Source organism: Schistocerca cancellata, chromosome 10 (genome assembly GCF_023864275.1).
Source record: "Schistocerca cancellata isolate TAMUIC-IGC-003103 chromosome 10, iqSchCanc2.1, whole genome shotgun sequence".
Taxonomy (NCBI): domain Eukaryota; kingdom Metazoa; phylum Arthropoda; class Insecta; order Orthoptera; family Acrididae; genus Schistocerca; species Schistocerca cancellata.
Genome location: NC_064635.1, coordinates 210,047,032 through 210,065,060, shown reverse-complemented (window position 1 = coordinate 210,065,060; position 18,029 = coordinate 210,047,032). Strand labels below are relative to the sequence as shown.

Below are 18,029 nucleotides of genomic sequence, written 5' to 3'. Positions count from 1 at the left end.
ACTGCAATGCAGCGAGCACCACTACTGCCAGCTAAATAAAAGATTCAAACTACGGAAGGCACTAACTACTGATAGGGATAGTTAGCAAATGAAAGATATTAATAGAGAACAAAAACGTATTTACCTTAATAGTCATAATATATATAGTTCATGACAAATTTCAAAACTCCGCCATCTCTCTCCCCACATCCACCACTGCTGGCGGCTCACCTCCAACTGCGCAACGCTACGCGCTGTTCACATCCAGCTGCCGCTGCCCAACACTACAATGGCAGACAACAATGCAAACTAGCCACAGACTGCACACAGCACAGCCAGTGATTTTCATATAGAGCGCTACGTAACGTTGCCAATAAGAAAACATAAACAGCCTACTTACATACTATGCACGACTAAATATTAATATCGGCAGTTTTTAAAAGGGAAATGACCTATTGAACCGACTCAAGTTCTGCAAGAATTAAATTTTGTGTTTTGCTTCGCAGTATAAGATTTTGAAGAGATGGAATTTCAGACGTGTTGGCAACAAACTCGAATGGAAATGGAGTGACAAATGGCAGCTAGCTCTAAAAGTGGAAAAATGTAAGTTAATGGGGATGAGTAGGAAGATCAAACCCGTAATGTTCGAATACAGCATCCCGCTTGACACAGTTACGCCGTTTAAATATCGGGCCGTAACGTTGCAAAGCGATATGAAATGGAATGAGCGTGTGAGAACTGTGGGAGGGAAGGCGAACCGTCAACTTCAGTTTATTGGGAGAATCTGAGGAAAGAGTGGTTCACCTGTAAACGAGACAGCGTACAGGACGCTGGAGCGATCTATTCTTGAGTACTCCTGCAGTGTTTGGGATCCGTAGCAGCTCGGATTAAAGGAAGACATCGAAAAAATTCAGAGGCGAGCTGCTAGATTTGTTATTGGTAGGTTCGAACAACACGGGAGTGCCACGGAAATGATTCGGGAACGCAAATGGCAATCGCGGGAGGGAAGGAGACGTTCTTTTCGAGAAACACTTCTGAGAAAATTTAGAGAACAGGCGTTTTAAGCTGACTGACGAACGATTCTACCGCCGCCAATATATATATATATATATATATATATATATATATATATATATATATATATATATATATATATATATACTCCTGGAAATTGAAATAAGAACACCGTGAATTCATTGTCCCAGGAAGGGGAAACTTTATTGACACATTCCTGGGGTCAGATACATCACATGATCACACTGACAGAACCACAGGCACATAGTCCCACACACAGCTCAGATGTGCCAGGGGCTATTGAATTACATTATGTTGCATCTACATCTACATCTACATTTATACTCCGCAAGCCACCCAACGGTGCGTGGCGGAGGGCACTTTACGTGCCACTGTCATTACCTCCCTTTCCTGTTCCAGTCGCGTATGGTTCGCGGGAAGAACGACTGTCTGAAAGCCTCCGTGCGCGCTCTAATCTCTCTAATTTTACATTCGTGATCTCCTCGGGAGGTATAAGTAGGGGGAAGCAATATATTCGATACCTCATCCAGAAACGCACCCTCTCGAAACCTGGCGAGCAAGCTACACCGCGATGCAGAGCGCCTCTCTTGCAGAGTCTGCCACTTGAGTTTGTTAAACATCTCCGTAACACTATCACGGTTACCAAATAACCCTGTGACGAAACGCGCCGCTCTTCTTTGGATCTTCTCTATCTCCTCCGTCAACCCGATCTGGTACGGATCCCACTGATGAGCAATACTCAAGTATAGGTCGAACGAGTGTTTTGTAAGCCACCTCCTTTGTTGATGGACTACATTTTCTAAGGACTCTCCCAATGAATCTCAACCTGGTACCCGCCTTACCAACAATTAATTTTATATGATCATTCCACTTCAAATCGTTCCGCACGCATACTCCCAGATATTTTACAGAAGTAACTGCTACCAGTGTTTCTTCCGCTATCATGTAATCATACAATAAAGGATCCTTCTTTCTATGTATTCGCAATACATTACATTTGTCTCGGTTAAGGGTCAGTTGCCACTCCCTGCACCAAGTGCCTATCCGCTGCAGATCTTCCTGCATTTCGCTACAATTTTCTAATGCTGCAACTTCTCTGTATACTACAGCATCATCCGCGAAAAGCCGCATGGAACTTCCGACACTATCTACTAGGTCATTTATATACTGTATATTGTGAAAAGCAATGGTCCCATAACACTCCCCTGTGGCACGCCAGAGGTTACTTTAACGTCTGTAGACGTCTCTCCATTGATAATAACATGCTGTGTTCTGTTTGCTAAAAACTCTTCAATCCAGCCACACAGCTGGTCTGATATTCCGTAGGCTCTTACTTTGTTTATCAGGCGACAGTGCGGAACTGTATCAAACGCCTTCCGGAAGTCAAGAAAAATAGCATCTACCTGGGAGCCTGTATCTAATATTTTCTGGGTCTCATGAACAAATAAAGCGAGTTGGGTCTCACACGATCGCTGTTTCCGGAATCCATGTTGATTCCTACATAGTAGATTCTGGGTTTCCAAAAACGACATGATACTCGAGCAAAAAACATGTTCTAAAATTCTACAACAGATCGACGTCAGAGATATAGGTCTATAGTTCTGCGCATCTGCTCGACGACCTTTCTTGAAGACTGGGACTACCTGTGACCTTTTCCAATCATTTGGAACCTTCCGTTCCTCTAGAGACTTGCGCTACACGGCTGTTTGAAGCGGGGCAAGTTCTTTCGCGTACTCTGTGTAGAATCGAATTGGTATCCCGTCAGGTCCAGTGGACTTTCCTCTGTTGAGTGATTCCAGTTGCTTTTCTATTCCTTGGACACTTATTTCGATGTCAGCCATTTTTTCGTTTGTGCGAGGATTTAGAGAAGGAACTGCAGTGCGGTCTTCCTCTGTGAAACAGCTTTGGAAAAAGGTGTTTAGTATTTCAGCTTTACGCGTGTCATCCTCTGTTTCAATGCCTTCATCATCCCGGAGTGTTTGGATATGCTGTTTCGAGCCACTTACTGATTTAACGTAAGACCAGAACTTCCTAGGATTTTCTGTCAAGTCGGTACATAGAATTTTACTTTCGAATTCACTGAACGCTTCACGCATAGCCCTCCTTACGCTAACTTTGACATCGTTTAGCTTCTGTTTGTCTGAGAGGTTCTGGCTGCGTTTAAACTTGGAGTGAAGCTCTCTTTGCTTTCGCAGTAATTTCCTAACTTTGTTGTTGTACCATGGTGGGTTTTTCCCGTCCCTCACAGTTTTACTCGGCACGTACCTGTCTAAAACGCATTTTACGATTGCCTTGAACTTTTTCCATAAACACTCAACATTGTCGGTGTCGGAACAGAAATTTTCGTTTTGATCTGTTAGGTAGTCTGAAATCTGTCTTCTATTACTCTTGCTAAACAGATAAACCTTCCTCCCTTTTTTTATATTCCTATTAACTTCCATATTCAGGGATGCTGCAACGGCCTTATGATCACTGATTCCCTGTTCTGCACATACAGAGTCGAAAAGTTCGGGTCTGTTTGTTATCAGTAGGTCCAAGATGTTATCTCCACGAGTCGGTTCTCTGTTTAATTGCTCGAGGTAACGAGCAATAACGAAGAAACTGTATGTAAAACTTCAGTACCAAGTACATCCCAAGTTTCCAGAAGTAAATCGAAGAAGAGACGTCTTACTGATGAGAAAAGCAATTGGAAAAAGACACCTCCAGTTTATACAAAGCTGTCTCAAACTAGTGAGCATGACATCAGCACAAAGAGAGAGGAACTGAAGGAACAACTTTCTTCCTTGACTCCGAAGGAGATGTTTGAAGAACTGATGAACGAAAACATATACGAGTTCATAGTGAAAGAAACTGTGAGATATGCAGTAAATATGAAGAATACGCAGGATTTTATCCTCGCAGTTGAAGAAGTGAAGGTCTTTGTCGGATTTCGTCTTTTTGCTGGCTACCATAAGCTCCCTGCTGAGAAGCTATACTGGTCTGAGGATGAAGATGTTGGCATACCAATTATAAAGACAGCTATGTCAAGGAATAAATATCAGAAGTTGAAAACGTTGCTTCATTTTCAAGATAATGACTTAGCCAATGAAAACAAACACGATCGCGGATTCAAAATTAGACCTCTCTTGAAAATGTTATATGAATCTTTTCAAAAATTTGGAATATTTGAGGAAAATTTGTCAATTGACGAAATGATAGTCAAATACTATGGACGAAGTGGGCGGAAACAGTTTATCCGAGGAAAGCCTATTAGATTTGGCTATAAGTTGTGGTCTCTTTGTGGAGCAAGTGGCTACTGTTTCAAATTTGATTTATACTGTGGAAAGGATCCAGAATACACTGCAAGGGATGACCTACTTTTTGGATCAAGAGTAGTCCTAAACATGCTGGACTGCATTGAGAAACTCGAGAATCATTGTGTGTACTTTGACAATTTCTTCATTAGTAGAGATCTTCTGATTCATCTGAGAAATTTGGGTTTTCGAGCAACTGGGACTGTCAGAGAGAATCGAGTTGGTGACTGTCCACTACTGAGCAGCAACGAACAGAAAAAGACAGTTCGAGGAAACTATGATTACCAGTTCGACAGGAATGCTGAAGTCTTATTTGTTCGATGGCACGACAACAGATGCGTTACAATTGGTACAAATTTCGACAAAGTTGAACTTTTGGGAGCAGCTATCCGGTATAATAGACAAGCAAGTAAGAAGACACAAGTGCAACAACCTGCCGTTTTGAAGTCGTATAACGCGTACATGGGAGGTGTTGACCACCATGACTGTTTAGTCGGAAAATATGCGACGGTAATTTGGAGAAGTTGGTATGTCAGTAAATACAAAAAAGACGAGAGTCATGACAATTGACAGAGGTAATTCTCATCATTTTCAGATACTGTATCCATATCTTGTCGTATAATACGTGATGATATGTCTTTTACTTTATATGGAAGACCACTGTAAATTTGTATAGTGCTGTTTATTGTGGAGGTTTTATAGGCTGCTGTCCTTATTGATTGGACATGAAACTTTTCCTTTTTGACTTCTATCATATTCATGGATATAAAAATTTTCATTTATATCTTTTAAATTATTTCTAATATATTTAAGGATTTCTAGTATATACATACAGGGAAGAGGGAGAATTGATTACTTTTGAAAGAAGGGTTTGCAAGAATCTGTTTGTCAACCATGTTGCATTGCTCTTACAGTTCTTTTTTGAGTTAAGAAGATGACTGAACTAGATTATGTAACCCCAGAATATAATTCCGTACAGTAGGATTGTGTGGAACAGGGCAAAGTATGCAGTTTGGATAGTGCTATAACTCGCTTTGTCAGAGTGTAAACGCAGACTGTAACACATTTTATTTGGTGTTCCATTAATTTTGTTTACATGTGTATGCCATTTGAAGTTATTTTGAAGCCATAAGCCTAAAAACATTGTTTCAGGAGAAGATGAAATTATGTTGGAGTTTATTGCCACACTGATGCAGCAAGCATCACCTTTTAAACAGAAATTTAGGAATGTTGTCTTTTTGGTGTTTATCATACGCTTATTCCCCTCAAACCATTAATTTAGCTACTCTGTAGTCTGATTAACAGCTGTTTGAAGCTGACTTCTTGTATTTCCTGTAATTAGGATGCTTGTGCCATCTGCAAAAAAAAAAGTGTTTGTTGGTGATTGCTTGCAGGGCATTTTCTACAAAATCATAGATTTCAATGGTTGTAGATTTATTTTTCATGAATTCATGTTGAGAATCAGGGAGAATTTTGTTTTTCTCTAAGAATTTCATTAACTTATTGTACATAACTTTTTCTATGAGTTTACTAAAGCCTGATAATAATGAAACTGGTCTATAGTTTTCTATGTTTGTTTTGTCTCCTTTCTTATCGATAGGGATCACTTTAACAATTTTTAAATTGTCTGGAAACGTGCGTCAGAAAAGATGAATTTACTATATCAGCAAGAGGAAGTTAAATGTTTTTAATAAATTACTTTATGATATCATCAGGAATATCATCAATCCCTGGTGACATTTTCCTATGAGCCAATGCAGCACTGATGATTTCATCTGGGGTTGTTCCATCAATGTAGACTGAAGAGGAACATGAGTGCACTTTGTTTTTCTGTTTCTTTCTAGTATCTGTTTTGTCACTGTTAAATTATTTGTGATCTCTGCAAAGTAGCATTTAAAAAGATTTGTGATGTGTTGGGGATCAGTTATACTCTTGTTCTCTTGGTTAAGAGTGATACTTTCCATTTTAGAGGACACTTTATTTGCTTCCTTCTTTGTAACTTTCCATACTGCTTGGCTTTTATTTGCTGATTCTGTCACGAACTTATCATTGGCCTTTTTTTTTTCGTAACACTCTTCTGAAGATTTGAATGTATTTCTGTATGTAACTGTTTAGAAAAGGGGGTATGTTATTGTTTTTCCTGTATTTGACTAATTCTATTTTCCTCAGACTTCATATTTTGACCCCTGTTATTATCCATAACTTTGCTTTTTTAGTTGCGCCTCTTATTTCTTGTTTTGAGAGAGAATGCAATTTCAAAGCAATGAGTGAAGATGCTAGAGAATTTCTCAAACTTTCTGTTGCTGTCATATATTTGCAAAACTTCTTCCCACCATTCTCCTGATAACAGGGAGTTGAATGTTTCTGTATTGTGTGTATTAAACTGTCTTGCTGTTATAGTTCTGGTTGGGCAGTAAGTGGCCTAGGATGGTGACAACTTGAGCTTCGTGATCACTAAGACTTGCACTTATACATTTTGCCGTACAATTTATATTCACAAATACCTTATCCAAGACAGTAACAGTAGTTTTTGTGATTCTTGTTGGGACTGTTATAGCCTATCTTAAGTTGAAAGTATCTGTGAGGTCGAGCAATAGTTCTAGGCGTGCCAAGGTTCTTCAGCTGCTGCACTAAATGTGGGAGCACGACACAGTCATAAGCTTTGGTAAGACCCATGTAAATTGCCAGCAGATGCTTGTTGTCAAGAACCATCACTAGTGTAATCAGCAGCCAGTTGAACCAAGTGCATTTTTGCCACATACACCATGTTAAACATTAGACTCATGTTGAGAGGCAGTGTTTTCTTTACGAAATGACAGTGTAAGTGCCACAGTGATAACTGCGTGAGTTTAGTCGCAGGGCGAGGTCAAGGTTTCTGCTCGTAGGCAGAAGATAGGCACACGAGGGGTTGGAGAAGTCACGTATCTCTACTGTAAGTTCTTCAACCAACTTCCTTTATTTATTTTTCCCTGGTCGGTTTCTGCTCTCCTCGGTACCTGATCCCTTAGCTGAAGCCGGTAGAAGTTGTCTATGGACGTCAGGCCATGTCTGTTTTCGGTCCAATCGCTGCCAACATTCACAATGTAACAATTCAATGTGTGTGTGTGTGTGTGTGTGTGTGTGTGTGTGTGTGTGTGTGTGTGTGTGTGTGTATATATGTGCCGTTACTAAGTGATTGTTGAGTGGTAGCATGTGTAGTGAGGCTTCGGTATGCGGAGATTGCTTCCTCCACTCTCCGCATCCTCCATGGAAACACTGTCAGGACGTCGTGAATAAACTTATACAAGTTGGACAACATAAATCTGGCCTGGAAAATATTTCACGCACCTTAACATAGGCAACCTTACTCACAGCATCCACAGTCGAGGCAGACGATGTGAATTAGACTGCCTATCTTAAGGTGCACGAAGACATGAAATGCGATGGCTATTCGGGAAGTTATGTTCCGGTCGGTCGCGAAATAGAAATACACTGTGAAAATCAAAAATGTGTTATTTGCAATGTTTAGCTACTTCTCCATATTTGTCGTAGCGTTGTACTAACATTCAATAGCGTCGTCACTGAAGGCAGCCGCCTGTGGTTTCCGCCAATTCTCTGCGTTCGTCTACAGCTCGTTGCCTGTGCTAAAATGTTGTCTTCATAGCCATCAGTTCATATGAGCAGAAGTGAGCCAATTACGGGCTGCATTGTGGGTGACGGAACACTACCCAACGAATAACACTGCAGGAGCATCTTCATTGCCCCTGTGGAGTACGCCCGAGAACTGTCACGAAGAGCAAAATGCATGACAGTTATGCTATGTAGGCTGCACAACGTAAGGCGAAATCTCTTAGCTGGTCCTCACACTTTGCTATACACTATTTTCTAGGCACCTTTATGTGCTCACTGTGCGCTCAGAATTGAAAAACGCGACGTGCCGTGATCGACGGGCATACTAGACACACTACCCCACACGTCTGTGCGAAACTTCATCGGATTTTCACAATCGTTTCCATTTCGCGACCGATCGAAACTTACTTTCCGAAAAGCCCCCGTATTTTCCAGGACAGTCAAAGAACTTCACCGCGGTAGATATGGTTCGCTTTCACGGGTTGGGTTGTTTTGGGGAAGACCAGACAGCGAGGTCACCGGTCTCATCGGACTAGGGAAGGACGCGGAAGGAAGGCGACCGTGCCCTTTGAAAGGAACCATCCTGGCATTTGCCTGGAGCGATTTAGGGAAATCACGGAAAACCTAAATCAGGATGGCCGGACGCGGGATTGAACCGTCGTCCTCCCGAATGCGAGTCCAGTGTCTAACCACTGCGCCACCTCGCTCACGCTTTCACGGTAGAGGTGTTTTAGCTAAATTTCCTTCATAAGCTAAAAACCATCAATTGTATACTATTTTAAGTTGGAACATGTTTTGTGTTCTTATGTTCTCTTCATTGGTAAACCCTTTCTCACTTGAAGCATGCTGATGTGAAGTTTGTCAAGGTCAAGGGGCAGTGAAACTCATATTTCGTGTCAAAATACCTCTGTACAAGTATGAACTTTGCCAAGAACCGCAAGTTACCGCTTATTATTAATTAAAGATCGTTGACTAGCTCTGTGACAGTATGTGAACAGGACTTCAATGTCAATTGGTTGTAGTATAGTAAAGATTGTTTTAGTGAGGCCAATTTCATTTTAACACCATAACAATTCACTATAAGGAGTTTGCTGAGAGTCTCAATTTGTGGAAAGTGACTGCAGGAATTCCCACCACAACACACACGGTTGTTCATTCAATCAGTCATTATTATCAAACACACGAATGTGATTGTGACGTGGTGTTGTGTCCACAGGATGCCGAGCCGCCAGAGATCACGTACTGCGTGGTGGAGCAGGCAGGCACGCTGTCGCTCACTCCGACCCAGCCCATGCCTGCCCCAGAGGAGCTGGACGCCAAGTTTGCAGAGCTCGTGGTGAGTGGCACTCGGGGACACTTGTAGCTCTATTAGTGCAGACAGATAGACACATAGGTGTGGCAGTAGCAAGGCAGCATCACAATTATCCACGACACATTCGTCCTCAGAATGTCCGCAAGTATACATTCATCCACACAGTGTTGTCTAACTAAACTTTCATCCTGTGATGTCCAATTACATATTCATCCGCTCTATATTGTTCATTCAGCATTGCTCAGCCACATATTCACCCAACATTGCCTATCAGATTAACCAATGAACCAACCACTTATGTAGCATTGTCCTATCAGCCATTCTTATTCGTGTACATCTACATTCCCATCCTCTCATCAAAAGGCATAAAATTGCTCTATGCAAAGCACCTGAGTTCGAACACGGTGTAGGCTGACAAAGTGGCGCTTTGAACTCTTCTGCCTGTTTTCAGCATACCCATTTACACTGCAGTTATCTAAATACCACTTCTAAAATTAAAGTGGTTTCAATTTTTTGCACAGGATAGCACGATCTAACAGGTAACTAGAAATGTGCGACAAATTGTCATTTTAAGAAACAGCAATGTTGTCCCAGAAAAATTTACTTTCACGAGTTCATAAGTGTTCATCAACGTCTTATCTTCATGTAATTATAATCTGCATGCCACTGACTTCCATCTCTGCTCTTAGTAATATCTGTCTTGCTGTATCAGGCACGGATGACAATTTGTCTTTTGTAAATCCTCAGCGCCAGTTTTGTAAAGGCCTCGTCGCTACTGTGGTGGAGGCCGCATTGCCCCTGTTGTTAAGGTAGGCCGAGTTTGTGAGTTCGTAAAACAGCTACTGGTTGAGTACATCGCTAAGACAATTTCTCCCTGCCACAAATGAGTTAAAAAGGTTTACTTATGTTTGTTACTTGTTGAATAATGAAGACTGCAACACTGCACGTAATATAACACAAAAAGGCCCTCAGTGGCTAAGTGCAACTAATCATAGGTAAACTTCACAGTACATAAAAAGCACTCCATCTTCAGGCCACAAGTGGCCCATCAGGACCATCTGACCGCTGTGTCATCCTCGGCTGAGAATGCGGATAGGAGGGGCGTGTGGTTAGCACCCCGTTCTCCCAGTCGTGGTTTTCTTCGACCGGAGCCGCTACTGTTTGGTCGAGTAGCTCCTCAATTGGCATCACAAGGCTGAGTGCACCCCGAAAAATGGCAACAGCGCACGGCAGCCGGGATGGTCACCCATCCGAGTGCCGGCCTTGTCCGCCAGCACTTAACATCAGTGAGCTGATGGGAAGCGGTGTATCCACCACGGCAAAGCTGTTGCCTCACAGCACATAGCAAATGCAATTCACAACAACTGTCTGTTCACTTTTAAGAGTTCACTAAGTCAGTCCTGGACGATGATCTAGTGCCAAGTGAGTGAGAGCCGCTCTTCTGTCTTGCGAGTAGGCTTCTGTCTGTAATCATCTGAAGACTGGCAGACTGTAGACCGGCAATTGGCCGAGGCGCAGTCGATACCTTCATCCACGGCGCTGCTGGAAGTCGCGCAATTGGCAAGTGTCTATGGCACTGGCACCAGCTCGCATCTGTGTGCCTGTGGTGCTTTTTCACTGGCTGTGTCTCGTTCGGATGACACACCAATGTCCAGTGTCAAGATGGACACAATATTTCTGTTTGAATGTGAACCTGACAGAAGTTACATTAGGTTTTGATATTCACCCCTTACCCTGACAGTTAGCATTTCTGTGAATGAAAACTGCGTAAAATTCTCGGGATATCATGTTACGTTAGCAAAATAATAGGAAGAGGTACAAACACAATCATTAATGAGCTCATACTGCTCAATCTTGATTGTCTATCCACCAAATGAGACAATAGAGTTGTCTGCTTCGGCCACCTTTTCTCTCAGTGGCATTGCCTTTCCACTCTGGTACGCAGCTGTATGTAGGGTGCAGCACTGCCGGCTTGTGTGTGGCAGTTGGCTGTGACACTGCTGTAGTTAAGTGCATTCAACTCTCCCACAATTTACTTTATTACTTTTTAATGAGTGATGCTGCTCTTGTTTCAGATATGTCTAACACTATTTGGAGCATTGAATACCTCTCACTTCTGAAGTCACAACACGAGAATCAAAATTGTGACGACACTCGCAAGTTGTCATCGAACTTTATATCTCCCACCCAAACTGAGGTGTCTTCGCGTAATTTATCCACAGATGCAATTTCTGTGAGATTTTGGTCACGTCCTTGTCATCCATTAAGATGTACTTCTGCTCGACTCTGTATTGTGTTTGGAGTATGTCCTGAAGTGATTCCTCGTCGACTGTACGTTGCAGGAGGAGCTCGACCTGACGGCACCGAACAAGGCGGCGATGCTGAGTTTGCCTCCGGAGAAGAAGTGGCAGATATACTGTAGCAAGAAGAAGGTGAGGCAAAACTGTGATCTTGTGGAATAGTCGACACAGTAAGTTTTTATGTTCACTGAATTACATTGTGATTTCAATAAGTTGTTAGAACTTTGGTTACCTGCCAACAGCTTTAATACGCAAGGTATGTGGTCAAACAATACTAGAAATCAGAATAATCGTTGCAAAGATTTAAAGCCACTGGCTTTGGTCCAGAAAGGTGTCCATTATTCTGAAATACACATTTTAAATAACTTGCAATCACTCATAAAAAGTTTAATTACTAATGGAGTTCAATTTAAGAGGAGGCTAAATGATTTAGTGGAGTGTAACTTCCTGCCTCCCTGACGAATGTCGTAGTAGAACTGACTGACGTGTATATCTAACTTGTTTTGTCATACAAACAAATGCTTTGAATTATTGATTCATTTGGCCTTTTTCTTAATTTTATCTGACCAAAGGATGAAGCATTGCATATAATCTGACTTCTGCACAGCAATGTGATCAGGGTCAATGTGTGTTGTAAACTGATTTTCTCTTTGATGATGCATAGCCTCACTAGCATCTATTACCTGTCTATTGTTCCTCAGTGTATTGTACATTTACACGATTTGTGACAAATTCGTTATTACCTCTTACTTAAAAATACAATTATTACTATCTTTCGATAGACATTAATATATCTCTTATTTGTGTAGATACGTGTTCTTATTTTGAGACATGTTTTACATATTTGAGGTTTTCCTTACTAAGAATTTATAAAACAAAGAATACTTCTAATATGATCTAATGAAATACTTTTTTGGCTTCATAGTTCACTTATTTCTGGACAAAAGTAAGGTTAAACTGTGGAAGGTATTTTTGTTCCTTGTGTTACATTTTTGAATTTCACTAGTTCTTTACAACAGACTCCATAAGAGAATGTATGTGAAGCATGAAGTTTGAGGATGGACACCATATATTATCTTTGAAGCATATTTCTGTGCAATGAATACCTCATGTGGAACGGGCCCAGGAAATTATTTGGTATAACATTAGTGAATTGGAGTATGTTCGGCAAACCAACTTTCTGATCATTTCATTACCACAGTAATTATATGAACAGTTAATGTTGTGGAACTCAATGATTTTAGAAGTTCTGAGTTTACACTGTTTCATATTTTGTGTTGCAGGACCAGGAGGGAGAAACGGACCTGTCTCACTTGCCGGAGCACTACATAGAGCGCGTCAAGGCTCTCGCCATGGTAACTATATTACCCATCACCGAGAAATCTATCGTGATAGCGTGCTCACTTGTGTATGTTTCACCTCAATTTCTGCTGTCCTGTGTTTCAGATTTTTGTTGTTTCGAACTTCACACATTGCAGCAGTAGGACTGCTATTATTTAACACGCTTTTGTAACTGACATTACTACATTGCCCTGTAGCTGTCCCTAGAGAGTGTGGTGATCCTGATTAGTTCTAATATGACTAAGTCAAAATTTGTTGAATACTGCAAGTGCAGGGATGTTTACCTGCACATTAATAAAACAATTTTTTGTGCTCAGTTGTTTGGTCCACAGTGGAAAGTGTACAGGTTCACTGTTTGAAAGGTATCAAAATAAATTTCAATCTTGTGTGTCTTTTTTGTATAAACAAGCAAATATCAGTCTTGTGGCATAAGGCAATGTGGCTAACGTGTTGCCAATCAAAAAGTACCGAGAAAAATTATCTAGTAGACAGCAAGAGGTGACACACCGTTGTTTCGTGCAAGAGTTCAGCAAGAACCACTACTTCTGTCTATGTCAGTTTTGGATAAAGCCAACAGAATCTATATGTTCGTTCATGAATTGACAGTCATACCGATTAACATTTTTATTGGCTAAACTGGTTATAGAAAACTATATGTAAGTGGTGAAAGAGGTCTGTGAGACTTATGTAGTGAAGAACTGCAGTATTGAAATTGACCTTTAGTTTTCAGCTTTGCCATTTTACCTACCAGCTAAGATACTGCAACATACACTCCTGGAAATGGAAAAAAGAACACATTGACACCGGTGTGTCAGACCCACCATACTTGCTCCGGACACTGCGAGAGGGCTGTACAAGCAATGATCACACGCACGGCACAGCGGACACACCAGGAACCGCGGTGTTGGCCGTCGAATGGCGCTAGCTGCGCAGCATTTGTGCACCGCCGCCGTCAGTGTCAGCCAGTTTGCCGTGGCATACGGAGCTCCATCGCAGTCTTTAACACTGGTAGCATGCCGCGACAGCGTGCACGTGAACCGTATGTGCAGTTGACGGACTTTGAGCGAGGGCGTATAGTGGGCATGCGGGAGGCCGGGTGGACGTACCGCCGAATTGCTCAACACGTGGGGCGTGAGGTCTCCACAGTACATCGATGTTGTCGCCAGTGGTCGGCGGAAGGTGCACGTGCCCGTCGACCTGGGACCGGACCGCAGCGACGCACGGATGCACGCCAAGACCGTAGGATCCTATGCAGTGCCGTAGGGGACCGCACCGCCACTTCCCAGCAAATTAGGGACACTGTTGCTCTTGGGGTATCGGCGAGGACCATTCGCAACCATCTCCATGAAGCTGGGCTACGGTCCCGCACACCGTTAGGCCGTCTTCCGCTCACGCCCCAACATCGTGCAGCCCGCCTCCAGTGGTGTCGCGACAGGCGTGAATGGAGGGACGAATGGAGACGTGTCGTCTTCAGCGATGAGAGTCGCTTCTGCCTTGGTGCCAATGATGGTCGTATGCGTGTTTGGCGCCGTGCAGGTGAGCGCCACAATCAGGACTGCATACGACCGAGGCACACAGGGCCAACACCCGGCATCATGGTGTGGGGAGCGATCTCCTACACTGGCCGTACACCACTGGTGATCGTCGAGGGGACACTGAATAGTGCACGGTACATCCAAACCGTCATCGAACCTATCGTTCTACCATTCCTAGACCGGCAAGGGAACTTGCTGTTCCAACAGGACAATGCACGTCCGCATGTATCCCGTGCCACCCAACGTGCTCTAGAAGGTGTAAGTCAACTACCCTGGCCAGCAAGATCTCCGGATCTGTCCCCCATTGAGCATGTTTGGGACTGGATGAAGCGTCGTCTCACGCGGTCTGCACGTCCAGCACGAACGCTGGTCCAACTGAGGCGCCAGGTGGAAATGGCATGGCAAGCCGTTCCACAGGACTACATCCAGCATCTCTACGATCGTCTCCATGGGAGAATAGCAGCCTGCATTGCTGCGAAAGGTGGATATACACTGCACTAGTGCTGACATTGTGCATGCTCTGTTGCCTGTGTCTATGTGCCTGTGGTTCTGTCAGTGTGATCATGTGATGTATCTGACCCCAGGAATGTGTCAATAAAGTTTCCCCTTCCTGGGACAATGAATTCACGGTGTTCTTATTTCAATTTCCAGGAGTGTACCTGTCACAGTTTTCCATCACTGAAACAAGTCTGTGTCCTTTTGTATTGGCTTTCAGTGTCACTTGTGCTGGACATAGATCTATGTGGCTAAAACCAACGGAACATTTATTATAATAGTGATTGTATCATAAAATAAAAATTATTTTAAATAAATATATGTAATTTCAGTTGTTCAAGAACTACACTTTCTGTACAATGTGAACAGGATCTTCCTCATTTTGAAATATTTCATAACAGATTACTGTTTACCATTGCCATTGTGTTACACTGGTGCAGATTTAACCGCAACTATGACATACACTCTGAAATGGGCGACTCAGTATTGTCACAATTTCAGTGCATTGTGGTTTCTGGGTTATATTAAGCAACATTGCTATATTAAAGGCACGCATTTAATGGTACGGCTGAGTTGTCGATTCCATTTTTATGCACTATTTTTTGTCATCCTCTGGTATCATTACGCATATTCCTTTCATTCGTACATTGTGTTAGGTCGATCTGGCTCCGGAGATCCCGGATTCAGTTCCAGACAGGAATCCCGCCAGGATAATCCCAGCCTGCTATCAGCGGCTGGGACCAGCAATGGGCCACTGCCCTCCCCCTCGTAGTGCCTCAATGGAGGAGGACATTCTACCTGCAGTCTCACCGATAGCCCAGTCACGGGCTGGTGTCACAGAAAAGAATCTGCTAGTCTGGAGAAAAAACTGTTCCCTCCTCAGTTTTACTATATATCTGCTGTTAGCAGCTTAACATTTACTTCATTATAATGGCAGTTTTCAAAGAAAATTATATTCTATGTCTGCAAACACTGAGCCTTGTTAACAGTATATTACTATTTGTCACACAGCCTTATAATGAATACTTGGACATGCCACTTACTTAACGGAACTTTTCAATTGTTGTATCTCGATATACAGATAATTGTACAAAGAATGGCTGATAGGTTTGTTAGTCGGGCTCCAATCATTCGGCATATACGACGGCACGTGTCGCGACACCTAAGATGACGACTGAGTCTGTTATCGAAATATTGCGCCCAAAATGGAATCGACAACTCAGTTGTACACCTGGAAGGACAGCATCAATCGTTCACATAGAGAAAGCTATCATGTCTCAGATAATTATCAGTTCATTCAATTTAGAAGTGTAACATAACACAGATCAACACGAATAAATAAATAACTGCAAAAGCTGTCATGAGACAATTTATTGATGTATTGGTTCACAACTAGTTTCGTAACTGTAAAGTTACATCCTCAGGAGCCACACAATCGACCTTTTTCAATCATGGAGGCTGTCCCCCAATAAAACAGAGATGCCCCCTATCCTCACGCTGATCATTTTTCAGTGCATTATACCCGAGTTGTCAGTGCACGCTGTGCTGCTCCACGCACAGCCTCTCACCGTTGCTCGACTTACATCTAGTATGTAGTATAGTCACAAAACCAGTTGTGAACCAATAGGAGCTCAGTAAATGGAGTTATTTATTTATTCAGATGGATTTCTACAGCTGTGTCTGACCAACTCACCAACTCATATGTACAGTTCCATATGTTCTGTGACTCTCACACTAGTCCGCCAGCAGCAACTCGAGTATTAATTTTATAGCCTTAGAATTCACGTGTAGCCCACCTCACTTCATGTTATGCATAGCTGTGTGGCCCAACTTTCGTACTCAGACAACTGCAAACAACTGTACATTAATTACAACTATTGAGGCCCCAGTTCACTGACTTTTTCTTAAACTCTGGTCAGAAAAGAGCTAGACGAGTGGTATACCTGCAGCAGGACTGCAGAATCCATTGTGGCCACAACAGTTGTAACTTTACTGACCTATATGAGGTGTCAAAAATCTTCTTCTCGTGTCATTGTTCATTTCAGGACTGTTAGGTATTTTAAGTAGTTTTTAAATAATTCAATACAACACCATCAAAGCTGAATTTTAGTTTCTGTTTATTACTGTTTCTATTACTGCTGATGATGATCAGATTGTGTATTGTTTTTTTTATCACAGAGTAAGTCGGACTGTACAAACTTTATTGGGTATAAGGTCTGCCTGTTATGCAAAACTCTGGTTTTTCATGTAACCCTACAAGTTTCATCACCTCTGTGCTATCATCGGTGAGTTTTCTTTATTCGACTCTTAATTTTAGCTAATATGATTATGTAGGACCATTTGTACATTACCTTGTACTGGTAAGTTGTTTCTTTTTCTTTTGCATTCTTTTGAGTGACTGAGAAGCACATCCACTGATATACATATCTCTCAAAATTACGTTTATGACAAACACTGAGATGGGACACAATAATAATGATTATACTATATTTTGGTGAACTGAAAAGATCCTTTACAAACAAAATTCTGCAAAATACATGTAGTATTTGTGTGTGGTTCTCAATAACTCATAAAAGCGTGAAAGAAACAGGATCTGCCAAAACAAAACATGACAAGCTACCAGTACATTGTAATGTACAAATGGTCCTGCATAACCATATAATGTAAAATTAAGATTTGAATAAAGAAAAGCCACTGACAATGGCACAGAGGTGCCAAAACATGTTTTGGTTACATGAAAAAAACTGTTTTGCATAACAGGTGGAACTTACATCCAATAATTTTAACTGCAATGTAGTAAATTCTAGAGCAGTGAGTCTAAATGATGAATATATGAACTTTACTTGACGACTACAGAACATGCACCAACTGAATAGTGAGTGTACACCAGAAGTTACTCTCGGAGAATTACTCTGACAGCAGATTGTGTGCTGTCTTTATACGAAGTCGGTGGTCGCTGACTGTGCCATTATCTGTTCATCATCATCATCACGGGCAGTTTACAGCCTCTGGCCGGGTCTGTATGGAACACAAGGCCTCTCCATTGTCTTCTGTCTTCCCACCATCTCTCCATCTTCACCTCGGTCCACCCTTCTCCTTTCATTCATCTGTCTCTTGGTCTTCCTCTTGG

The 18,029-nt window shown here is 42.1% G+C and overlaps 1 protein-coding gene across 1 annotated transcript in view; it reads left to right on the top strand.

Annotated features, from left to right (window-relative positions):
* Positions 1-18,029, top strand: part of LOC126106643 (disheveled-associated activator of morphogenesis 1) — a 440,404-nt gene that overhangs the window by 321,208 nt on the left and 101,167 nt on the right. The window contains exons 3-5 of the mRNA XM_049912999.1: positions 9,133-9,252; positions 11,571-11,660; positions 12,812-12,883. Coding sequence (XP_049768956.1) covers positions 9,133-9,252; positions 11,571-11,660; positions 12,812-12,883 — 282 coding nt within the window. The remainder of the gene's footprint in view (positions 1-9,132; positions 9,253-11,570; positions 11,661-12,811; positions 12,884-18,029) is intronic.